At 52.8% G+C, this 22,900-nt stretch overlaps 7 protein-coding genes across 7 annotated transcripts; 4 read left to right on the plus strand and 3 right to left on the minus strand.

The window, feature by feature from the left end:
* Positions 1-270: 270 nt before the first annotated feature.
* Positions 271-2,367, minus strand: BDQ94DRAFT_180471 (uncharacterized protein; the record flags this gene model as incomplete). Its single annotated transcript, XM_026773628.1, has 2 exons — positions 271-2,029; positions 2,103-2,367. 2 exons carry the CDS (start codon positions 2,365-2,367, stop codon positions 543-545), a joined length of 1,752 nt encoding a protein of 583 aa, XP_026624467.1. The 3' UTR covers positions 271-542.
* Positions 2,368-2,614: 247 nt separating this feature from the next.
* BDQ94DRAFT_180475 (putative sucrose transporter) lies at positions 2,615-5,119 on the minus strand. The gene is made up of 4 exons (XM_026773629.1): positions 4,331-5,119; positions 4,236-4,275; positions 3,848-4,169; positions 2,615-3,790 (listed from the first exon to the last, which is right to left on the minus strand). Exons 1-4 carry the CDS (start codon positions 4,474-4,476, stop codon positions 2,631-2,633), a joined length of 1,668 nt encoding a protein of 555 aa, XP_026624468.1. The 5' UTR covers positions 4,477-5,119; the 3' UTR covers positions 2,615-2,630.
* Positions 5,120-5,233: 114 nt separating this feature from the next.
* Positions 5,234-6,769, plus strand: BDQ94DRAFT_147449 (glycosyltransferase family 8 protein). Its single transcript, XM_026767018.1, has 3 exons — positions 5,234-5,492; positions 5,554-5,989; positions 6,077-6,769. The coding sequence occupies exons 1-3, from the start codon at positions 5,447-5,449 to the stop codon at positions 6,555-6,557; spliced, it is 963 nt and encodes a 320-aa protein (XP_026624469.1). The 5' UTR covers positions 5,234-5,446; the 3' UTR covers positions 6,558-6,769.
* Positions 6,770-7,443: 674 nt separating this feature from the next.
* BDQ94DRAFT_147453 (uncharacterized protein) lies at positions 7,444-8,973 on the plus strand. Its single transcript, XM_026767019.1, has 2 exons — positions 7,444-7,738; positions 7,870-8,973. The coding sequence occupies exons 1-2, from the start codon at positions 7,668-7,670 to the stop codon at positions 8,639-8,641; spliced, it is 843 nt and encodes a 280-aa protein (XP_026624470.1). The 5' UTR covers positions 7,444-7,667; the 3' UTR covers positions 8,642-8,973.
* A 642-nt stretch (positions 8,974-9,615) lies between these two features.
* On the plus strand, positions 9,616-13,086 carry BDQ94DRAFT_147455 (translation initiation factor 2A). Its single transcript, XM_026767020.1, has 5 exons — positions 9,616-10,233; positions 10,348-10,417; positions 10,497-10,568; positions 10,634-11,051; positions 11,128-13,086. The coding sequence occupies exons 1-5, from the start codon at positions 10,209-10,211 to the stop codon at positions 12,559-12,561; spliced, it is 2,019 nt and encodes a 672-aa protein (XP_026624471.1). The 5' UTR covers positions 9,616-10,208; the 3' UTR covers positions 12,562-13,086.
* A 300-nt stretch (positions 13,087-13,386) lies between these two features.
* On the minus strand, positions 13,387-16,314 carry BDQ94DRAFT_180479 (uncharacterized protein). Its single transcript, XM_026773630.1, has 2 exons — positions 16,037-16,314; positions 13,387-15,973 (listed from the first exon to the last, which is right to left on the minus strand). The coding sequence occupies exons 1-2, from the start codon at positions 16,093-16,095 to the stop codon at positions 14,059-14,061; spliced, it is 1,974 nt and encodes a 657-aa protein (XP_026624472.1). The 5' UTR covers positions 16,096-16,314; the 3' UTR covers positions 13,387-14,058.
* A 260-nt stretch (positions 16,315-16,574) lies between these two features.
* On the plus strand, positions 16,575-22,850 carry BDQ94DRAFT_172216 (anaphase promoting complex subunit 1; the record flags this gene model as incomplete). The annotated part of the gene is made up of 1 exon (XM_026771918.1): positions 16,575-22,850. One exon carries the CDS (start codon positions 16,575-16,577, stop codon positions 22,848-22,850), a length of 6,276 nt encoding a protein of 2,091 aa, XP_026624473.1.
* Between the last annotated feature and the right edge of the window lie 50 nt (positions 22,851-22,900).

The raw sequence follows: 22,900 nt of genomic DNA on the forward strand, positions 1-22,900 counted from the left end.
TGCGTCATAGCCATAGCGAAACAAGAACTTCATCTGCAGGCCTGCACAAAGAATCGATAGTTAGCACGTACTGCTAACTATCCTAGTAGCATCCTTACCACCCAACCCAGAAGTGCTCTCTTATCGCCTCCTATTCAGTTGTACGTTAAAGGCATGCAGGCATTGGAATTGGTCAATCAATTGACCAGGTAATGGAACCAAATGACGCATGATACATGGTGGTTGATATACCTCTCTAGTACTCATGTATACTACTAACTACAGTATAGTGGTCACACGACCAGGTCACTGGTTCGTTACGCTTTATATGTTACAGTTTATTCTAGTACTACTAGTAATGATACCCTTAGTAGATTTCTCTCTATAGAGAAATCGCGCATGCAATTCCTCCAGAGGAGGATGGCTCAAAGATGAATCGGCTTACTCTTACCACTATCCACCGTAATGAATACCAACAACAACCACCACCACCACAGATATTTATAACCGCGAAGAAAATCTAGAAAGAAAGCAGCAAGACATCAAGGAAACATGCAAATGATCTACCCCAAATACAACTCCAACGGTAGATCATGATACATCTGATAATCCAATTCCACACTCCATTCCAAGACAAAGAACTTGACTAGCGCCACAACAGCCATGGAACTTAACTCTCCACTATCACCACCTTCTCTATTTACTTCTTCTACCGGCTGGTGGGGAACCCTCCAAAACATCGTCTCATCCAACGATATGACAGCCAACCCATCACCATTTCCTCGCCCCTCACACCATACCGCCGCTATATCCGTGACGATGCGCACCGCGTCTCCGGAATTGCCGCTCCCGGCTAATACGGCACCCGCGGCTAGGTCGGCCATGCTGCCATTGCGGACGAACTGGGCGTCCCAGCCGCGGGCAATGAGCCGGTCTGCCTGCGTGGAGACGGTGGTGCGGAGGGTATGAGCGAGTCGAGCGCGGTAGTGGTTCATGCGTGGTTTGGCGAAGGCGAGGAGGATGTCGCGGAGGCCGCGGTGGATGGACCAGGAGAGGGAGGTCCAGGGGAGGTAGTCAAGGCAGGTGTTGAGGATGGTGGTTTCGTGGGGTGGGATGTGGAGGGTTACGGAGTGGGTGGTGGTGGTTTGGTGGCGGGGGTTGGATTCAGTGCTGGGAAGTGAGAGAGTAGTGGAAGTGGATTCTAGTTCTGATGATATGTCGTAGTCATTATTGTCCTCGGTGATGGGCTTCATTAATAGAAGATCGACTTCATTGACGTTGCCTCCAATCATGTTGTAGAGGTGTCTGCTGCCGTGGGCGCCGCCAAAGCCTCGAACGATGTGTTCGAGAATCCATCTGCCCGATGCTTTGCGGCCGGGGAAGGCGCATTTGAATGGTGGAGAGGACGCAGGACTTTCGATGACCCCGGCTAGCATGCGCAGACAGCGGTCGACACGTACTTCAAAGGTTGGAGGGTAGACGTCTTTGTTCAGCGTGTGCGAATCGTGGGCCGCGAAGTGGACGTGTGCGGCGTCGCCAATGGGCCATTCGACGTACCACTGTCCGCAGTAGGAGGCGTAGGCGGCTCGATGGCCAGATGCGCCGCTGTGCCGAAACACTGGTCGAGCATTGGTCACGGTGAATAGAGCCATGAGGGTTGCGCGAGAGATGACCGTGCAAGCGGTTAGCTTGTGCTTGGTGAGAGGGCCTCGAGGAAGGCTATCCCAGGTTGGCAGCTGGACGGGCGGTTCTCCGGAGATGGTCACGACGTGCTCAGTCTTGAAGGGGCTTTTGGTAGAGACTAACGACCCGGTCTGGAAGGACTCCTCGGGGGTAGTAGAAGGTGGATGAATGACGTTGAGCAGGATGGACCATGCAGCCTTACCAGTTGGCTGCGCAAGTGGCCGTCGACTGACATGGACGGTCTTTCTGCCACAGAGCCCGCATGGCAGATTGGCGTTGATTACAGGCCCGACAAGAGGGGGCTTCACGACTCTATACCAAGGAACGTGTGGCTGCCATAACCGCCAGCGACCCAGGTGCTGTACATCTCGCAGGGTGTGGAAGGGGTCAGTCTGATCGATGATTGTCCCGAATTGGGTGACAATGGAGCCCAGCCCTACCACCGTAACGGCGAGAGAGAGCCAGGTAGCCACCGTTGACGAAACATCCATTCGGAGGCTTAACCCAGCCAGCAGCCGGGATATGGTGCTCTTGACTGACATCCAAGGCGAGCTCATGATCTCTGGAGGGGCTTGGGATAAGTAAGTTGGAGGGATGGTGAAGGGTTGCTGCGCTAATGCATCTGAGCGCATCGGCCGCCAACCATCGGCCGCTGTCATCGCAGGATCCGAGTTGGCTCTGGCAGAGAACACGATCGATGTTCATCCCCGCAAATAGGATGTATGCTGATTGCGCCTGCATTCCCTTCACGAGACTCTCTAGTGCCTTGCATGATCATAATAGTGGAACGGAATGCTTCATCTCCCAGCTTTGAGTGCCGCTACGATGCTGCCAAATACCAGTGTGTCAGCAGGCACGAAATGGCCTTGGGTGGCCTTCGAGAATGAAAGGAGTCGAGTACCAAGGTCTATTTGTAATTTTCTATTCCCAAATATGGTCTCGAGATTGTGCGGTTTCCGATATGCGTTCTACTTTCTCCTAGACTGCTCTTGGAGCCTCATTGTCAAGAAAGCTGCTAGAATGGCAGCACATCCTCCCAGTCTCATGACCCAGCTTGTGCTGGTATCCCAAGGCTGCCCTCGTGGCTTCTGTAGCGCCTTGAAGATGACGCTTCCTATAGCACTGGAAATAATCTGGGGGAAGGAAATAGCGACATTATGTAGACCAAGAACGACGCCGGCTTGGTTTGCTGATTTTTGTGCCGTCCTTCTCGTTTCATCGATTTCCTGAACATATGGCAGACTGCTTGCCCCTTCTACTTCGCCGGATCTTGCTCGACGATGTGCCGGTCGTCCAGGGTCTTCCTGCGCGATCTCAGATGCGATCAGGGCATATGGTGCCCACGCCGTGACAGCCCAGGCAATGCCAATTATGCCAGTCATTACCGATGCTTGTCCCGGGGACGAGACAAAGAATGTGCTGAACATGCAGATGGCAAATAGGCAATGAGAGAGAAGCCATGCGCGGCGTAGTGATAAACCGGGAATCCTTAACTTCAAGCGGAAGTTGCTCGAGCTAGTGCTCGCTTCAGCTGCCTCTTGTTTCTCTAAAGGAACCACTAGCATTGGCAGGATGATACTCGCTGCAAAAGACACTAGCGCATTCACGAGCATAGCCAAAGTACCGATGCGTGTAGCATCCTCCCATACCTTGTTGATCTCATCATCCGATAGATCTTGATGACTTTCGAAGATGGGGTTCACATACAACTGCCCTATATAAGTGGTGGCGTAGAACAAAAACGAAAACCACCCGAACCATGCTGCAGCCTGGATAATATAGACCTGGCGAATACGCAAAGGGAGGCGATGAACCGATTCTTTAATGGACTGAAGCAGGGATACAAACCCTAGACTTGCAGATGAAGATGGCTCCATGCGCGGATCCTTTTCCTTGATATAAGCGCAACCAATGGATAGAGTGATTGCTAGTGAGACACTAGCAATTACGCTGATGCCTTTGAATTGTGTATTCCCGAGGAATGGGATAATCCTCGGCAGATTCAGCCCGCCAATGATGAAGCCAAAGATGTTCCCTGCGCTGACGTGACGGCTTGCCCAGGCATTTGCCGCTTCCTGCTGATGAGCCGGGGCATTATCGACGATGAAAGCCCGGGTAGCTGCTTGGACTGTGACAGGATGTCAGAAGCATGTTTCATAAGAGCCAGTTAGCGTAGATACCATACCAGTGTTAATGGCAAAGTCTTGGCAGTACATTAAGAGCGTTGCAGCCACGATGACTGCAGTTTTGGTTTCAGCTGCCTGAGCATCAAGGCCAAATAGGCCAAATAAGCCGCCGACAAGTTCTCGCACCCAAGCCAGGGCTAGCAAACAGATAGCCAAGAGCACGCCACCGAATACCATGAACGGCTTTCGCTTGCCCCAGGAGATGCGGCAATTGTCACTTCGGATGCCAATGTAAGGCTGCACCAGAGTGCCTGTAAGGGGCCCTGCAATCCAGACAAAGGCAAGCAGCGCTTTGCTCATTCCTAGAGATAGAAGATACGGCTATGGGATAAGCGAAGTTGGATTAGCTACTGAGATTTGTTTGATTTCTTGAGCTTTACAACTTACTGATCCACTGGAATGCTGGATCGAATAGACAATCTGGAGACTAAGAAACGGGTCAATGAGGACAACAGAGCAAGCTCATGCCATTAAGTACTCACCCTCCCATGGCTAGGGTAAGTGTGAAGAGGTAAGCGCTGCTCTTGGATGCCTCATCAGGGGTGGATGGACCTGGCGGTATATGCGAGTCCGGCGGCACCCATCCACCGTGGATGAGAGGCTCCGCCTCGTTGCTGCGCTCTGTCATGAGAGCAGGCAGTTGAGCATTTATCGGTCTCTTTGCTAGCAGTAGAAAAGATGTTCAATTTCGAAAGCAGACGAAATTCCGAGAGGAATGATAGCTGAGAGGTTGAAATCGATAAAGGAGGTTGTTTACATCCGTCGGAATTGGGGCGGAGTAAAGTAAAGCAGATCCATTAATATTCCCAGGCATCAAGAGGAATCCATGGACGGGACTGACCGCCTGGATCCCGAACAGGCAAAGATCTGTTACAGATACTTTGGAGGGAACGCCATTATATCTACCTGCAGCACATAGTCTGGTTTCATGATTAATATTAGAACATCTATCTAGTTACTTATTGAAAATGTGTCACCCGTTTGGGGGAGCATAGTTAGTTACTAAATGCGTGTTAGTAAGCATTATTCTGCTCTAGTTACGGCTAGTCAACTTTTGTCCGGAGAGTAAGCACGTAGTAGATAGATAGTATATTAAGCAGATTAATGTCGACGGGTTTGATAAGAACAGTTATCAATGTAAGACGTTTGACTTTTTCGTTTATCGGTTGTGAGGAACACCTTCAGCCGCGGGCCCACTCTTTCGGTAGCAGGGAATCTATCTAGATAATATGTATCTACTATGCAGTAATGTTAAAATCTAAAGCTTCGAGATTATTCCATGTCCGATCCCTGACTAATGGTGCCATCAAGATAAGGATGGTGAATATCGCTAAGACGAAGCCGGTTAGGCTTCCGTGATAATGCGAGACTCCCGATGACCCGAAGTCATCAACCGCGTCCTCATCTCCACGTCCCTCGCTCCATCTTCCCCTCTTTTGAATTCTTGCTGTTCAGTGCGTAACAAGTTCGTCTCCGGAGCTGTAAGCGCGAGTCTCAATTCGTTCTAATCATCCCCAGGGCGGCTGTCCAGCGTGAATCCCGGTGCTACAGAACTCTCATTCGACGGCTCGGTTCTAAAGCATCTATATTTTCCAGCCATGGCCCACAATACCGACGTTCCCCGCATAACTGATGCGACGAAAGGTACTGTCTACGTCGACGGCTTCAGAACACCCTGAGAGCACTCAGCGCTGACCTGTCTCAGTATGGACGACTCTAATTACAAATACTGCCTACCTGTCGGGGCTGCTGACCCTAGAGTACTCCCTCCGTAAAGTGGGATCGAAATATCCGCTGATTGCTCTCTACACGGACTCCTTCCCGGCGGAGGGCCATGCTGCTCTCGATGCCCGTGGAATATTGAAGCAGCGTGTTCCCTATCTGCTGCCCTCAGTACCCAAGGACTACGTCAACGATGTACGCTTCTATGACTGCTGGAGCAAGCTTACGCCCTTCTCTCTTGTGGAGTACGAGCGCGTTGTGCAGCTAGACAGTGACATGATGATTCTCCGGAATATGGACGAGTTGATGGAACTCGAGCTGGACCCTCCAGCACTGGCTGGGACAGGGAACCGTGTTTTTGCCGCCAGTCATGCCTGTGTCTGTAACCCGCTGAAGAAGCCGCACTACCCTCCTGATTGGTATGAACAATCCTTCTTTCATTCCCAGGTCCTACGAGGACACGACTTCCCTGATAAGTATTCAAGGACTAATGCACCACTGTCCAGGATTCCATCCAATTGCGCATACACATCCCAGCATGCCACTCCGGATGTCGCGCAGACCGAGGGCGCATCACCCACGACCGGGCTGGGTATCCCCAACGGCGGTCTTCAGGTGGTCAACCCGTCCCAAGAAGTCTATGATAAAATTTTGGCACAGCTGTCCTCGTCTGCGACCACTAACTATGAATTTGCCGATCAATCCCTGCTATCGGATGTGTTCTTTGGACGATGGGTAGCGCTGCCATACATCTACAATGCGCTCAAAACCATGCGGTGGGAGGGGATTCATGATGCGATCTGGCGAGACGAGAGCGTCAAGAATATGCACTATCTGCTTAACCCCAAACCGTGGGATGAGAGCGAGGCTGTCCGGTCGGGTCGCGAACCTCGCTCAAGCCGAGAAGCGCCACACAGCTGGTGGTGGGACATTACAGAGGAGAGAGTGAAGGAGGAAAAGGCAAGAGGGGTAGATGACGGCTTCTGAGTTTTTATGTTTATTTTTATTTATTTCCCCATTCTTGAACACGTGAACGCCGCAGCGCTATCACAGCACATTAGACCTGTCTGTCACCATACGAACCAATGCTACAATAATAGAGTCATTCTTCGAGGGCCCAGATGGAACGGGAATGCAAGCATGGCGTACATTCATTCCGGGTTGTGATGTGAAAGGGTGTGGTGGGAGGCTGCATTCGGAATCTGACCCTTCAGGCTCTCAGGTGTCGAGCCCCGCGCCCGCTGCTGATTGGACGGTGGAGTGGCCAGCGGCGGGGGTTGACGTCAGGGGCTGCCGGGGCAGAGACTAAACCCAATTGGGACCATCGCAGAGGGAAGTCCAAGCATGAGTCCATCATAGTACTTACTAACTACTAGTCGTAGTACTAGTCACAATCACCTCCAGGGGAAAAAAAGGTGCCCTCCGAAACCGCGGGGAACTGGCGATGGCTTTCCGAAACATCCACTAGAAGGCGCCTGGAATGGACCTGCATTGAGGCTGGGAAATAGTATCCAAGAAAAGAAGCATAAAAAGAAGGCGAATCTGCTTCAGATTGAAGGTTCATCGATGGTGCTGGCCCACCGACAGCCTCACTTTCACTGACCCGTTCATTCATTCATTTACTTCCCTTCCCAGTCCACTGAAACTACTACTGCTACTACTAATACTATCACTTACCCTCCTGTTACTATTTAGTCTACAGTACTACTACTACTACCAAGTTGGCTTTGAACTCTCCGCCCTCAAACCTTAAAAAGGCCATTGCGATCTCCCAACTCTTACCACGGATCCTCCCCCGTCTCTTATTGTTGCACGACTTGGTTCATCATAAGTAGACCAGCCAATTCACTGCCCCGCAGATCCATCCGTTTCTTTTCTCAAACCATCTTATTATTTGCTTTCTCAAACCATCTTATTATTTGCTTCCTCAATCTTTCTTTCGCATCCAGATCGACATCCTTACCGCAGCATCTCCTTGAACGATCACACCCTCCCTAAATCGTGTTATCTACCTCTATCGTTCATTGCGTTCTACATTGAGCAGACGCCCCTCCAATTTGTGAATATTCAACTTCGATCGAGCTTTACCAGAACAAGATGACCACTCCAACTCTGATCAATCTCCCTCCACCGCCATCTGACCCAGTGACTCCATCGGACATGGGGCCGTAAGTTATCCAGCTTCTTCATACTTTTATTCTGATCTTGTCATGCAGCTTTCCACCTTCATCTTCATTTCTTCATTTTTTAGCTAGCACCTATACAAGATCAAGCTGACAAGAAGTTTGCGACGCACTAGAGGGACCCCAAACTCCGGTACGACTTCGTTGTCGGCCTTGTCAACAACCGCCATCAAGGATGGCCATCAGGGTCAGCCTCATCCTCACGGTCGTCACGCTCACCACTCCCATTCCGCATCCGCTACATCCACCACCACGCTGGAAGCAGAACGCGCCGACCGTATCTCGCGTTTAGCAGGCCTGGAACGAGTGGCCACGGCACGGGCGGGTGGCAATCCACAGCCTACGGGCATGGTGGCAGGGACTCAATACCCCGGCTACTTTGACAGTGGCTCTGGGATCAAAGAAAGAAGCACGGTAGGTAGTGCCAGTGCGACAGGCAGCGTGGGCGCCCGCACGACCTGGGCCAGTGGCAGTGATGCGTTCGATGCAGACCGAATGAGTGAGTACCCGGAGGACGGGACGTCCAGTGTTGGCAACTACAGTGATGAAGGAGACGCTAGCCTGGTGGCATTCGGAGAAGGTGCCAGTACTATTAGTGGCCCAACTTCACATCCGCTGCTGAACCGAACATCATCGGGACATCGACCGAGCTCCTTGGGCAGCCCTGGAGTGAGTCGTGCGAGCGCATTCGCATCCCACAGTCAGCAACACTCTGGGGAGGGCGCGATGCTGCTGTCGACCCAGTCGCCGACCGGATCCGTGACACCGGAACCTACACAAGATGCGCGGATGGTCGATGGGATGACGTTCGACTCGGATGTGATTGACACCACTGTGAGGACCCCGCGATTGGCCACTCCCGCTCAAGGGGGCGAGCCGACTTTTTGAATTAGTAGGTTTGCTTCTTCTGCAAGTAAAAGGGAGACCGACAGACAGACCGATGAACGTAAGGTCGGGGTTGCCCAAAGGATAGGATTACGGGCGTTTCCTGCAAAGTGTTTTCCCGCTTCACTAAGTTCATGGGTTTTGGCATTGTAATTGTACGGGAAAAGAATGGGACATAGTTCTTTGCTGGGGAGGAGAGAAGGAGGATATGATCAATATTGGCGAGGGAGGCTTTTGTGGGCTCTAGGTCAATTTACGTCTTTCTCTATTACGAGAGAGAGAGAGAGAGGAAGAGAGAGAGAGAGAGAGGAAGAGAGAGAGAGAGAGAGAGAGAGAGAGAGAGAGAGATCGGGTTATCTGCAACAAATATCTACTTGTAGAATAGTTAGCTAGCAGCGAGTCATTTCTTACCATTTCTTCCAGGTACTTAGTTTGTGAAGCAATTGAAAGTGCCCGCCAAACGGTCTTGAGAAATACTGCATAGTAAGGAACTAGGCTGGGGAGTTGATTAGGATTAGATTAATCTAAGCATTACGGGTCCAACGAGGAGGATCTCCATCCCGACCGGAGCAGGACCAGATTGACTCCAACAGGCGAATCGGGGCGAATCTTCTTTTTCCTCACAGTTGCCAAAGTCTAGACCCCCCGGGAGATGTCTGTGGTCCCTCTGCCAGTGCTTCCCATGTATGGTGGGAAGCATAGCAATCTAATTTATTTAGTAAGTAAAATCCAGTAGTGCAAGTACCACAAAAAAAAAAAAAAAATACTTGGTAGATGGGAAATGACTGGAGGCAAAAAAAAACGAGCAACAATTCAACTGTAACTGTGGTGAACTGGGGCCGAGATCGCCCAATGGGAGGGGAGGCTCCATCGCGGGTCCCCTTCAGCCTTTCACTTGTCTGGCTTCTCTCTCGGCGCCTCTTCTTCCTGCTAAGTTCCTGCTTCCTCTTCTCTTCTCTCTCTCTCTCTCTCCCTCTCTTCCTCTCTTCTTCTTGTCACCTTCCCCACCCTTTCCAACTTCCTTTCCCCCCTCCTCCTCCCTCCAACCCCGACTGTCTTCCTGTCCCTGTCATTGCTGGCATTGACTTGTCAAGCATCGAGAATTTCCCTTTTGGACCGGAGACTCGTACTGAGGTATTCGTTCAATCCCGCCAAGCTTCGCTGCCATCCACTTTTGAGTCTTTGTGTGTGTTTGTGTGTTTCGCGGCACTCCCAGACCACAACTTCTCGCCACGCTTCAACCTCCAAACAGCCATATCTTTTAACCCTCGTCCACTCTCGATCTATCTTTCGTATTCGTTATCACTACACCCCGGTAGTAAAATTCTCGTTCAGTCTTCCCACTGGATTACTTCCGAAGACTACCCGTGCAATTTTTCTGCTGCCCTGTTACACACTACCTAAGTGGCGGGGAACGTTTCTCACCTTCTACCACTGAGATCCTGGGCTTTGTGATTTTTCTTGGTCCGTCGCATTAGCATCGTCTGCGCGCGCGCCTCTAGCTGCTTCCGTGGCTTTTGTGAATACGTGTTTCGTCCCACCAGAGTGAAACGTTGAGAGACATTTCGAAATGGCAGCTCCCACCCAGCTTGCTTGTGAGTCTACCTGCTGTTCTATTCCCTTTCCTTTCTACAAAACAGGACGGGTGAAGAAACAATCGTTCTTTTTTGGATTTTCTGCTGTCCAAGGGCAAGTCTAACTAGCTGTAGACCGTACGGTCAAGGGCATTGGCATCTTGGATGCGGCCCCAGTTTATGAACCTTTGTCGGGGTTCGAAAGGTATGTAAAGCCCAATTCGATCGATTTTTGTCTACTTCGAATAGCTCGCTAATCCTTCTCATCTTCTGTTTTTTTGCAGACCCGAAGGAAACATTCGCTGTAGCGCTTACTCTCCCTGCGGCCGGTATTTCGCATGGGCATCCCCAGAGAAGTACGTCTCTCGACCCTCACTGAAACCGAAAAAGAAGAAACGGAAACTTACAGGTTGTCTACTAGGGTCACCATCATCGATCCTTCTGTCGGACATGTGGTCTCGACCATCGCTGCCGATAACGTTTTCGAGCTGGGATTCTCGCCCCTCGGAACCTACCTGATCACCTGGCAACGCCCTTCCAAGGATGCCAATGGCGATGCGGTCAAGAACCTGAAGGTCTGGCAGGTCGTGCAGTCGTCCGAGAACGGTGACGTGCATACGCCTGTGGGCAACTTCGTCCAGAAGTCGCAGACCGGCTGGAACCTTCAATACACCTCCGACGAGCGTTACTGTGCCCGGGTCGTCACCAACGAAGTCCAGTTCTACCAGAGCGAGAACCTGTCTCAGGTCTGGAACAAGTTGCGTGTGGAGGGGGTTGCGGACTTTGCGGTCGCTCCTGGCAAGAACCACTCTGTGGCTGTCTTCATTCCTGAGCGCAAGGTACGTGTGGTGCACTTGTTCACAAATCCGATAAGAGTATCATCATTTCAAAACTGACTGACTTTTTGCTGCTTAGGGACAACCCGCTGCTGTCAAGGTCTTTTTGGTGCCTCAGTTTGGATCCCCCGTCTCGCAGAAGACCTTCTTCAAGGGCGACAAGGTCCAGCTCAAGTGGAACGAGCAGGGTACCACCGTAATCGTGCTTGCGCAGACGGACGTGGATCGGTCGGGCAAGAGTTACTACGGCGAGACCACCCTCTACCTGCTCAGTGCTGGTGGTGGCTTCGACTCTCGTGTGGACTTGGATAAGGAGGGACCTATTCACGATGTGACCTGGTCTCCTAACTCCAAGGAGTTCGGTGTGGTGTATGGCTACATGCCCGCGAAGACCACCATCTTCAACTTCCGCGGTGTGCCTAAACACACTTTCGCTTTGGCCCCTCGGAACACCATCCTCTTCTCGCCCCACGGACGGTTCGTGCTGGTGGCTGGTTTCGGTAACTTGGCCGGTCAGATGGACATCTACGATATGGACAAGAACTTCCACAAGATCGCCACCGTCGAAGCCTCCAACGCCAGTGTCTGCAACTGGTCCCCCGACGGCCAGTATATCCTGACGGCCACGACCAGCCCACGTCTCCGAGTCGACAATGGCATCCGTCTCTGGCATGTCAGCGGTGCTTTGATGTACAACGAGGACATGAACGAGCTCTACGATGTGTGTTGGCGCCCCCAGTCGCTGATCCAGCATCCCCTCGGCGATCCGTTCAGCCCGCTTCCGACCCCCCACCCCTCCGCCGTGGCGTACCTGAGCACCAGAAAGGCTCCGGTCAAGCCGGCTGGTGCGTACCGGCCTCCCGGTGCCCGTGGCCAGCTCACCCCTCTCGCCTTCAAGCGCGAGGACCAGGGCGGCGCGGTCTTTATCCGGGATGGCGCCAGTGGCGGTGCTACCGTTCACACCACGAACGGATTTGGCCGGACGCGCAGACGTGAGGTGCCGGGTGCTGAGCCGGCCGAGGAATTCCTTCCTCCGGGAGCCGCTCCTGGAGGTGGAGTTGCTCTGCCCCCCGGTGCCGACCAGCCCGAGAAGCTGTCCAAGTCCGCTGCGCGCAACAAGAAGAAGCGTGAGGCCAGGAAGCAGAAGGATGGTGAGGACGAGCCGAGCCCGGACCGCCGCGGCGAGAAGGGTGACGACCGCAACCGATCCAAGGGCCAGAATGAGCGCAAGAACGGCGGCCAGGCCAATGGTGCTCCGGCATCCAAGGCCAATGCCAACAACGCTGCCGCTGCCGCTGCTGCTGCTGCGGCAGCGGCGGCAGCAGCCGATGCGAGCGGTGCTCACTCCGCGCAGGACAAGAAGATCCGTGGACTTTTGAAGAAGATCCGCGCGATCGACGAGCTGAAAATGCGCCTTGCCGGTGGAGAGAAGCTCGAGGATACGCAGATGAAGAAGATCCAGACTGAAGAGTCGGTACGCAAAGAGCTCGAAGGTTTGGGCTACAGTGGATAGAGAGAGGCACCCATATCTTATTGGGTCAAGGATCTGGATTACTACTAAACAGCATTTGAATCAACACCCATTTGGAAATATGCGCACCGGTTTCTGCGCTGTTGGCGTTGCTCGCTTAACACTATTATCATGATTTTTCTTTTCCCTTCTTGGCTGGCTGCCTGTATGAATTGTACATATTGTCCAGTGGCTCTGGCTGGTCTGTTTGCTGTGACGGAGTATTATCTTCTCTGATCTGATGTGGATGGATGTCGACGATATAGCTTTCTGGTGTGTTAGAACTGTGTTCAGCGAGGGTGACATTAGCTATTTTACCCTGTATATCTGTATATACATACACCGAAAGAGTCTAAAGAAAAAATAAAGAGAAGAAGCGAAGAGACAGAAGAACGGTGATTTCTTAGATGGTATCTACTACTTTCCTCTGCATCAGTTTGTGATAGTGGTAACTCGGTAATGTTCCCATGCATCCCAATTATTAGTCTGAGAATTCCGTACGCTTCAGGTAGCAGCTTGTAGTAAACAGCTAAATAACTTGAATTCAATTTGCATTGTCCATTTATTTCCATTTCAATTGGTAGATCGCCTTCAAGTTATCAATAAATGAATGAGTGTAGTATGGATGCTCCTCACTCCCCTTAGTATTTCGTCTTCACTAGATATCATTGTATATAAAGTAAATCCTTGACTTCAGTGTGATAATCCATCGTACTAGTAGTAAATGAAAGCAAGTAATTGATTGACCTCTATTACCACAGCACACTCAAACATCTACATTCATAATAAATCTAGCTTGCTACAACTTAAAAAAAAAAAAAACAAAACAGAAAATGTTCCCACCAAATCAACCCCTCTTATTCCCAACCCCACCCCCAACACCAGCAGTCCTTAGTCCCATCCACTCATATCTGATACTGATGTAGGCAGCTCCGTCCAGATCTGTCCAGATAGGAGATATAAAACCTCCATCTTTGCGAGAACGCACGGACAGAAATACAGACGGATAGATCAGTATCGAGTCACGAGGGAGAGAAAAGGAAAGGAGCAGAGGACTCAGTCCGATGTTTGGGAATGAGGTGGTTTCTGGGCTTGATGGTAAACCCGGTTGTGGGGAGGATTGATTGATTGTCCTTTAGAAAGTTCTAAAGGACGAAAAATTGGATGATGGGATGGGATGTGATGGTTGATGTCTCGCGACCGATACAGAGCTTATCCCTTCCAACCCGGTCTTTCTCGCACGATAGAGGTCGTGGGAGATGAACGGAGGGAAGGAAGGGATTTCAAGGCATGGACCTCGCCTTGCGCTCCACCTTGCAGTGCGAATTTTGGGTATGGGGTCTACGGGTGGAGGAGGAGAGGAGAGAGGAGGTATGAGAGGTGTGAGTGTGATGGATGGGTATCTCTGTTCTTTGATCTCAGCTTCATCTGTTAGGAACATGTGGGGAGCATATGTGGAAAAAGGGAGGGTGGCTGTTCTGCTGTCGACATTGTGTCTGCTTAAGTGAAGACCCGCGCTCGCTTGATGGGACTTCCCATACGGAGTGAGCGATTCGTGCTCGCCATGCCACTAAGGAGTCGGTCCATTCCTTCCACGCCGAGCTGCCCCCTTTGGAGCATCTGCTGGTCTGTTTCCTGAGTGGCGGGCTCGGGGATGTATTCGGTAACGGGTGCTGGTGCTGGCTCAGTCAACCGTGGGGCGAGGATCACAAGTCGATGTTCGGCCGTGAGAAGCATATCAAATGGCTGTGTGCGAGTAGAGCGGGTCGCCGCAGGGAGATGTCCGATGCCTTTCAGGCGCTCTCCCACTAGGGTGATATCTTGGAGGGGAGACACCCGGCAGCGGTTTGATGAATCGAAGGTGCCACTAGCCTTGACAGCGTTGCGCCATAAGGAGAGCAGACTGGGAATGACTGCGCTTTGGTTTCCATGCTGCAGCAAAATCGATTCATCGGGCAGCGCGTCCCTCCAGGAGTTAGTCTGATACACTGAGATCCCTCCACTCAGGGATGGGCTGGCTGTTCCAACGGAGGCGCCTTTGAGCAGCGTGTCTTCGCGCAGACGCTTCGTAGACGGCGTCAAGGGCGCAAATTTGGGCCGTTGTTCGAAGGAAGGTCCGCTTGTCTCAGAACGACTGGCACCAGGCAGGGGACTCAGAATCCGACCGCTGACGGAAAACGTTGTCAGTGAACCACCTGTTACTCCCTGCACACTGGACTGTCGCTGAAGCGGACCTTTGATGGTCCCGGGGCCAGCCCCTTCCAAATCCCAGACACCCCATTCGCCATCCGACGTGAGGACCAAGATGGCACGCCCTCCAAGCACCCATTCTGCGTGAGTGATGATCTTCCGTCGAGGGAGTCCCGAAGCAGATTGCTCAAAACCGGGGTACAGACTGATCAACCATTTCCCTTCCGTGTCGACGGTCTCAAATTCGCTCTGGGCCCCGGACGACCTCCGCGAGGCTTTGAGTGGTTTCGTGGAGAAGCAAGAGTATACCTTGACACAGCCGCTGTGGAACGCAACGAGCAACGTGGAGTGTCGAAGGGCAGGGTAACCCGAGGGATTGAAAGAGATGTTCACAGCAGGGGCGGGCAAGTGCCGTCGCTTAGTCTCAATCTCATCATCGCACAAACGATATACAGTGCCGCGCGCCTTCTCCTCCTCTGCGACCGGAATCCGATGAATAATCAAGAGACCAGACGACTCAGCTGAATGTGTTGCGACGAGGAGATCCCACCTTCCTGTAGACGAGCGGGATGAACCATGGTTTGAAGATGTATCCTGATCTTGCTGATCAATTCCTTGATAGGTGAAGGCGATGCTAACTCCCCGCGGGATCTCCTGGTGTGATACTCCACCACTAATTGAGATCGTCTGAATGCTGAAGTCGCTTTGCGTAGGGTGAGGGGGCAGCAAAGGCAGAGTTACAATGCGAGTAGAATAGTCTGCGCACACAGCAGCGATGATGATGTCCTTCTTCAGAGCCGGGGGAAATGGATCGAGCGAAGAGCGCGCTGTTTCGGGGAGGACACGAGGCACAGCCAGCTGGAGGACTCTGCTTCCAAGGGGTATATCAAGCTGGCGCAAGACATCGTCGTAAGGGTGGAAGGGGTCCACCTCGGTTTCGTCCTCTTCGAACTGGTAGGTAGGCTCTTCATCTTGCTGAGTCTGCTGGGTCTCCGCCATGCTCTCCTCATCGGAATCAATAATCATGACCGCATCATCATTGGCGTTGCTGGCTTTCTGCGGTTTGTCCACTTTCGGGGCAGAAGGCTTCTCGGTGGAAAAGTGTCTTCCTCCCCTCCAGACTACCTTCAGTCCAGTCTCATAACCGTAAACAACGATCGACGAGCCATTGGGGGCCAGGAGGGGGTAGCCTGTAGCTGCGTGTACACGATGAGGCAGTTGATAGCTAGATGGAGTATCCCGTAAGCACGATGTGGCTGTTATAATCTAGAATAGAACACGAATCTACCTTAACTGGAGTCCATCGTCCCTCGGCCGGACTAGAGGTCGAGATGGAAAGGACGGCATTGTTGTGGTGGCGGTTTGCTTGTACGGTCAAGAACAGAGCTCAAAGGGAGACCGACGCCGCCAACAGGGCAGATCGCGTTACCAAGCGTATCGAAAGAGTTACGATTAAGACCACTAGCTGAAGAGAACAAGAGTGACCATGTAGAATAGAAGGGCGGGTTGAAAGGGCAGTTAGTGAGTGGGTGGTGAGGAAGAAGGTGAAAGTGAAGGAAGTTTGGGGAGGCCGCGGAGGAAAAAAGCCGCTGAGTTGAGGATGGAAAGTTGGCCCGCCGCGTCCATCGCGTCTCCAAGCAACACCTGCCTTTGCTTCCCCTCACGCCGCAACCACCACGACAACTCCCCAACAACGCCCATTGTCGTCAATCCGTCAAGCGCGTTGACCTGCCTGTTTGATGGTCTAACCTGACAATGGGCATGATATCGCCTCTGGCTCCCACTGCCAGAAATTCTACCGCTACGCCCGACCATATACACCGATAATGGCTACAGTTCGATCCCTCGGATTGCATGAGCCCTCGGCCATCGCATTCCTTGTCGCAGAAGGCCTCTTGCCCCCAGATCCCTCGGAGGAGCTCTACTCATGGACAACGAGCGTTGATCGAGACTCCAACGGCCCGGTCGAAGATGAGATTGTTTGGACAAGAAGCTGTGCGGTTTGGTCACGAGCGGGGGTCATCAAGAGGGTGTTCAGGCTTGATTTAGAAAAGGAGGAAATTAGGCATGCTTTGTTGACGAGATTTGCGGTGGGAAAGATAAAGAGGTCCGAGTCAAGCGTCTCGAAATCCTTAAAGGGCGAGGCAGCGCAGCTAGGCAGTACCTCAGGCCGCAGTCGAGGATCGCCTGATCATCTTAGTGCTGGACTATCGAAGGGCTCATTGTTGATGCTGGGTCAGAATGGCGAAGGCTCTCGCGATACTAGCGGCACAGACGCGAACAATGCGCGAGCCTTGGTTGTGGTCCTCAAGTCCCAGGCTCACATCTTCTTTCTTGCCGGGAACAGCCATGTTGTGCCCCTACCGTTCGAAGTTGATTCCGTGTTTGCGACCCCCAAGGGCCTTCTGATTCAGAGAAAACTACACGAGGAGGAAGCCAACAACTCACCACCGGCCGCGCCCCCGAACTCGTTCGTTTCATCCCTGCCTGACTTCCGTGCATCTCAGTCGCTCGACATACCTTCTGGCAAATCCAAAAGACCATCCTTGACAATTTCCCCAGCCCCCAAACCTGGCCTGAAGCCACGGGCAAGCAAACATGCCGACATGCCCAGAGTGTTCTCTCTTATGGATCCGCACTCGGAAATGGGACTCGTCGTCACCAACCAGTCGTCTCGTTGGCTACAAACTAGTGTCTCGGCCAGACCTTCCGGATTGGATGTCCTTGACCCAGCGGATGCAATTGTCTATGTTTCTCCAAGAGATGAATTGTCAAGCTCTAATCGGGGGCTTTCCATTGGACCTTTGATCCTTGTGGTGACCGTCAATATCAACACAGGGTTGTACACGATATGGACGGCTCACTACAGACAAGACGAAACTACGCCCTCATCGAAAAAGAAGGAAAGGAGAGACACGGGTGGCACTCGCTCGAAGCGACGCAGTTCACACTTTGGAATGACGACAGGTACAACCACGCCCGCTGGTCGTCCATCGGGTGCTAGAGAAAGCTTTGGTCCAAGAGGTGATGGGTGGAACACGTCTGGGTTGTCTCTTTCGCAATATTCTGTCGAAGGGAAGCCGGATGAAGACGACCTGGCGTCTAAGCTGGGTCAAGACTTTGGGGACATTGGCGTGCCACTCAAGACATCAAGACGAGTGAGCTCTCTTCTTGCACGCGCGGATCTGGCTGCCAGCCAGGATAGGATCACGTTTTCCGACTTAGCCACAGGCAGCCAATCGAGCTCCATGCCACATGGTAATTTTCGGCAATCTCTTGGGGCTGGAAGCACTCGAGGCAGCTTTGGCTTCAATCCCAGGGGTTCTCTTCCACCCGGCAATGGCTCAGTGTACAGCACTACTGGAAGCTTTGTCGATGCGCCAGTCGATAGACTGCTTGAAGAGCTGAACAACGAAAGTCTTTTCGAAGGATTCGAGAACATGGACCTGAACCATGCGGCGTCAGGTCTTCCCGAAGAAGTCTTCCTTTCCAAAGTTGAAAGCTTTTCTTCAAAGTTTTCGGTCTCCTTCCAGACACCGGTCAAGTCAAAGCCGTCAGCTCGGCGGATCAAGATCATGACTTTATGTCCGTCAGAGTACGGCAATGCACAATCTGGAAATTCCGCGGCTTTGGCGCTTTACTTAGTGGATCAAGAAGCGAAGTCAATGACGGTCGTTAGCCTACGAGCAGACAAGGTTGCGGTTTCCAAGAAGGACGCAGTATTCTCAAAAAAGCCAAAGAGAAGTACGCTATCTGATGAACGATCATTAATTGTTCAAGCCTCCGGAATACAGCACTTTGCAGATGTATGGGATGCCTGCAAGATTGTGGATGGTGGGATCTCACGGATCTTGACCCTAAAGAAGACAGATGGTGGCGAGCAGGTGTTGCAGTTGCAGACTCCATGGAGCAAAGCAACTCCGATTCAAATTCCCCGGAAACTCATGCTGCATGAAGCATACGGCATAAATCTCAATACGTCTGGCAACCGTCGAAGAGAAAGTGGTGTGAAACGACTATTGACTGACTCGCCGATCACCGTGACGGGCTTCGATCATACTGCAGCCAGAGGAAAGTTCGATGCTATTGACTCCGAAAACCGGAAAGTGAAACTACAGGTCCAAATGGAACCTAGCAATGAGCTGGTGAAACGTGTGCTCAATGTCTGCCGGTTTGCACTATCGGACCAAAAAGCCGGAGACGGGCTTTTGGCTGCCTGGTGGGAGACTATGGCATGGCTTCAGGAGAGAGACACCAGCGAAAATGATCTCGAATGGACAGCCATGGTGGTGATGTTGTTTGCAATGGCGATCCAATTCATTGACAGTGAACAACCCCGGACTCCGGCCAAACCGACCCGCAGAAAGAAGGGGCTGTTGAGGTCAAGCAGTGGAAGCCACGTCGATCTCGAGAGCTGGGAGACCATGTTAGAGCAGGAGTCTGGCTCTGGGGGCGTGGTAGCACCGTGGATGGCCAGTAGTTCGTGGGCCTGGGTGGTTGAACAAGACGCTGAAGATAGCGAAGTAAGCCACGGCCACCAGGTGCCCTCGAGCCGGTCCACGTGTCGAACGAACACATATCTCCTTCGATGCATTGCTCTGACAAGGGACTTCCTGAACACCTCCCGGGGCACCCTCTCAGTAGGCTCAGGCGGCTATCTGCCCACGGCGTTATCCTTCAACCAGAGCATACGAGGCACCGCACTATGTACTATACTCGTCGCGTTACATCTTTTCCGCGAGGAGCAAAAGCTCTCCGTCTGTGATAGCGAGCAATCGGGCAAGCCTCTGGGTCTCCTAGCTCCAGTCCTGGCCCAACTTGGCGGATGGCTTGGCTGGCAGTCTTGGACATGGGCCGAGGATGCCTATTATGGCATGGAGATGGCTAGTATGGATCGGTGGCAATTCGAAGAGACTCGCATCTCAATGCTCGACCTCCCCGCAGAGCCATTCCCGCCGCCGTCAATCTTTGCTCACCTGGAAGCCGCCTGGCGCCAGCCGTCAGATTCATTTTTCACTCTCCTGAACTTGGTAACCAGCCCGGACAGGCCTCCAAAGAAAGGAAGGTTGTGGAAAGAGTGCTTTACGCTCACTCCCAGAACGCTGGCTCTCGATGGGTTCCTCTCAGAAGTGCATAACCTCGCGGCACCGTTCGACCGGGTCAAGCTTCTCCATCGTTGGGGTTTCACTAGAAGCATCATCGAGAGCTTCCCAGAAGGTGTCAGCGCCCCCCTCTACGAAGCGATCATGCAGTCACAAATGCATGCATCTACGTCCTGGAGCTCAACGCTTCTTGAACTGATTGATCGCGAAGACCTGAGTATTTCCATGGGCAAGAATAAGCCATGGCTTCCGTCGGCCACGTCGTCGCTGCAGCCGGCAGTCTCGCACGATGCCATACGCGATGTGCATCACATTGGTAACTCTGCATTGGATGTGGATGCAACCAACTCGTTCGAAGCTTCCGCGGAGGCAGACCGGTTTTCAGTGACGAGGCTGATCTTCCGTGAGGATAAGCGTTTCATTGACGCCGCTCGGTTGCTGAACCAGTCCAAAGCGCCGGTTGCAGAGTGCATACCCGAGCCAGAATGGACCGACTCGGACCTGCTAGAAGCCCAGAAAGAGGTAGTGCAGCTTGTGACACTGAGGACGCTCTCCATTCCCACGGGTCGCGCCATGTTGACCTTTAGCGGACGACTGCCATTGTTGACGGAGAAACTTCCGATTCCTTCGTTCTCCCTGCAGTGTGTCATGAAACCGTCGAATGTGACAATCAGCGCGGACCGGGCCTCGTTTAGCGAGGAAAAGGTGTGTTGGGCGTTCTTCCACAATGGCGTCTCTACTGGCCTTGCTATATCGAAGAGCTCCAAAGGCATTGACACATCTTGGATACTTTTCAACAAGCCTCAGGAGCTTACTAACAGACATGCGGGCTTCTTGCTCGCTCTCGGCCTGAACGGGCATCTTAAATCCTTGGCCAAGTGGGTGGCGTTCAAATATCTCACTCCCAAACATACGATGACATCCATTGGCTTGTTGCTCGGCTTGTCGGCTTCGTATTTAGGCACGATGGACACGCTGATAACCCGACTTCTCTCGGTTCATGTCACCCGGATGCTCCCTCTTGGTGCTGCCGAGCTGAATCTGTCGCCGTTGACACAAACAGCGGGAATCATGGGCATCGGCCTCCTCTACTGCGGATCTCAACATCGACGAATGAGTGAAGTGATGCTGTCAGAGATCGAAAACGTGGAGCAGGAGGAGGGCTCTCACGAGGACCTGCGCGATGAAGGATACCGCCTGGCTGCGGGGCTCGCTCTTGGATTTATCAATCTGGCCAAAGGCAAAGACCTCCGGGGAATGCGCGACATGCACATCGTGGAGAGGCTGTTGGCTGTTGCAGTGGGCACTAAGAACGTGGATCTCGCGCACGTCCTGGACCGGGCCACGGCCGGTGCCACGATTGCCCTGGCGATCATTTTCATGAAGACCAATGACGAGATATTGGCCCAGAAGATTGATATCCCGGACACCACAGTGCGCTTCGACTATGTTCGGCCTGACCTATTCCTTCTCCGCACTCTTGCCAAACATCTCATCATGTGGGACAGTATCCGTTCTACGGATGACTGGTTCATACAGAGTCTGCCGCCAGTCTACCGCCGTCGGTATCGCCTCACCGGCGTCCGTCGGCTGAAGAGTGACGACATGCCATTCTTCAATATTGTCGCTGGTCTGTGCTTCACCTTGGGTCTCCGCTATGCGGGCTCTGCACAAACCTCCGTGCGTGATCTGTTGCTCGCATATCTGGACCAGTTCATCCGCATCTGCAGACTTCCTGCTGTCAACTATGACGCCAAGTTAGCCCGGAACTCAGTACGACACTGCCAGGATGTCGTGGCCCTTTCCGCTGCCGCTGTCATGGCAGGCACCGGTGATTTGGCACTTTTCCGTCGCTTGCGGTCTCTCCATGGCCGCGTAGACGCCGACACTCCGTATGGCAGCCATATGGCGGCGCATATGGCTCTGGGCCTACTGTTCCTGGGAGGTGGCAGCTACACCCTCGGCACCTCCGACCTGGCGATTGCCTCACTGATCTGCTCCTTGTACCCCATCTTTCCTACAACCGTCCTCGACAACAAATGCCATCTACAAGCCTTCCGACATCTCTGGGTCCTCGCCGCAGAGCCTCGTTGCCTGGTGCCGCGCGACATCGACACCCGCCGACCCATCTCCATCCCCATCACCATAACCAACCAAGATGGCATCAGCCGCAAGATCACCGCTCCCTGTCTTCTCCCCGACTTCAACAGCCTCACCCGAGTCGAGATTCGCAACGCAGACTACTGGCCCCTGGTCCTGGACTTCTCCAAGGACCCCGGCCTACGCCAGAAGTTCCACCAGGGCGACCAATCCATCTACCTCCGTCGCAAAGCCACCTACAACCCTACCGGCTCGTCGGTCTTCGTCTCAACTCTCTCCGGCCTCAGCGAAGCCCAAGACGTCCTCCCCTCCTCCACCTCCGCCTCCAACCACGGCAAGGGCCTTCCGCCAGCCGCAATGCCCAATCTCGCAACCCTGCTCACCTCCGGCGTCAATCGCACCCCTACCTCCCCAACCCAGAGCATGTGGGAATGGATCTTCAACCTCCCCTCTCTGCGGGGTCTGGACGTCCGCGAAAAGTCCCTCGTCCTTCCTTCCTCCTTCTTCCCCACCACCAATAGTACTAGTCACAGCAACACCGCTGCCCTCTCCTACGCCCCCTGGCTGCGCCAATCCGCCGTGGATAGCAAACTCGTCCTCGAGGCCATCGTCAAGAATACCATCCAGGCGGCGCGTGGCCGCGCTGCTGATCCGGATGAAGTCCGCGATCGTATCTGGCAGTTGCGGTTGTTGTTTAATTGGATTGATGCTTCGTCTTCGTCTTCTCTGTCTTCGGCTGAGGAACGCTTCGCGGAGAGGCAGAGGGAGGAGCAGGAAAGGTCTGAGAATGGGGGTCTATCGAGCCAAGTAGGTGCCTCGGATGGACTTTGGCTAAGGAGGGATTACATTGAGGAGATGAGGTGGAAGATTTGGGGAGTGCAGATTGGGGATTATGATTGATTGATTGATTGAAGGGTGTGTTGATTGATTGTTATGTCGCTTACGATATG

This window comes from Aspergillus welwitschiae (assembly GCF_003344945.1).
Source record: "Aspergillus welwitschiae strain CBS 139.54b unplaced genomic scaffold BDQ94scaffold_24, whole genome shotgun sequence".
Taxonomy (NCBI): Eukaryota; Fungi; Ascomycota; class Eurotiomycetes; order Eurotiales; family Aspergillaceae; genus Aspergillus; species Aspergillus welwitschiae.

Bases quoted from the DNA above. Each gene is read 5' to 3' on its own strand.
- BDQ94DRAFT_180475 (XM_026773629.1), bottom strand. From the start codon at position 4,476: ATGACAGAGCGCAGCAACGAGGCGGAGCCTCTCATCCACGGTGGATGG. The intron at 4,170-4,235 runs GTAAGTTGTAAA...CTTATCCCATAG, and splicing joins TCCAGCATTCCAGTGGATCA to CCGTATCTTCTATCTCTAGG. The intron at 3,791-3,847 runs GTATGGTATCTA...ATCCTGTCACAG, and splicing joins AGACTTTGCCATTAACACTG to TCCAAGCAGCTACCCGGGCT.
- BDQ94DRAFT_147449 (XM_026767018.1), top strand. From the start codon at position 5,447: ATGGCCCACAATACCGACGTTCCCCGCATAACTGATGCGACGAAAG. The intron at 5,493-5,553 runs GTACTGTCTACG...GACCTGTCTCAG, and splicing joins CATAACTGATGCGACGAAAG to TATGGACGACTCTAATTACA. The intron at 5,990-6,076 runs GTATGAACAATC...ACCACTGTCCAG, and splicing joins CCGCACTACCCTCCTGATTG to GATTCCATCCAATTGCGCAT.
- BDQ94DRAFT_180479 (XM_026773630.1), bottom strand. From the start codon at position 16,095: ATGCCGTCCTTTCCATCTCGACCTCTAGTCCGGCCGAGGGACGATGGA. The intron at 15,974-16,036 runs GTAGATTCGTGT...TACTCCATCTAG, and splicing joins GACGATGGACTCCAGTTAAG to CTATCAACTGCCTCATCGTG.
- BDQ94DRAFT_147453 (XM_026767019.1), top strand. From the start codon at position 7,668: ATGACCACTCCAACTCTGATCAATCTCCCTCCACCGCCATCTGACCCA. The intron at 7,739-7,869 runs GTAAGTTATCCA...GCGACGCACTAG, and splicing joins ACTCCATCGGACATGGGGCC to AGGGACCCCAAACTCCGGTA.
- BDQ94DRAFT_147455 (XM_026767020.1), top strand. From the start codon at position 10,209: ATGGCAGCTCCCACCCAGCTTGCTT. The intron at 10,234-10,347 runs GTGAGTCTACCT...AACTAGCTGTAG, and splicing joins AGCTCCCACCCAGCTTGCTT to ACCGTACGGTCAAGGGCATT. The intron at 11,052-11,127 runs GTACGTGTGGTG...TTTGCTGCTTAG, and splicing joins TCTTCATTCCTGAGCGCAAG to GGACAACCCGCTGCTGTCAA.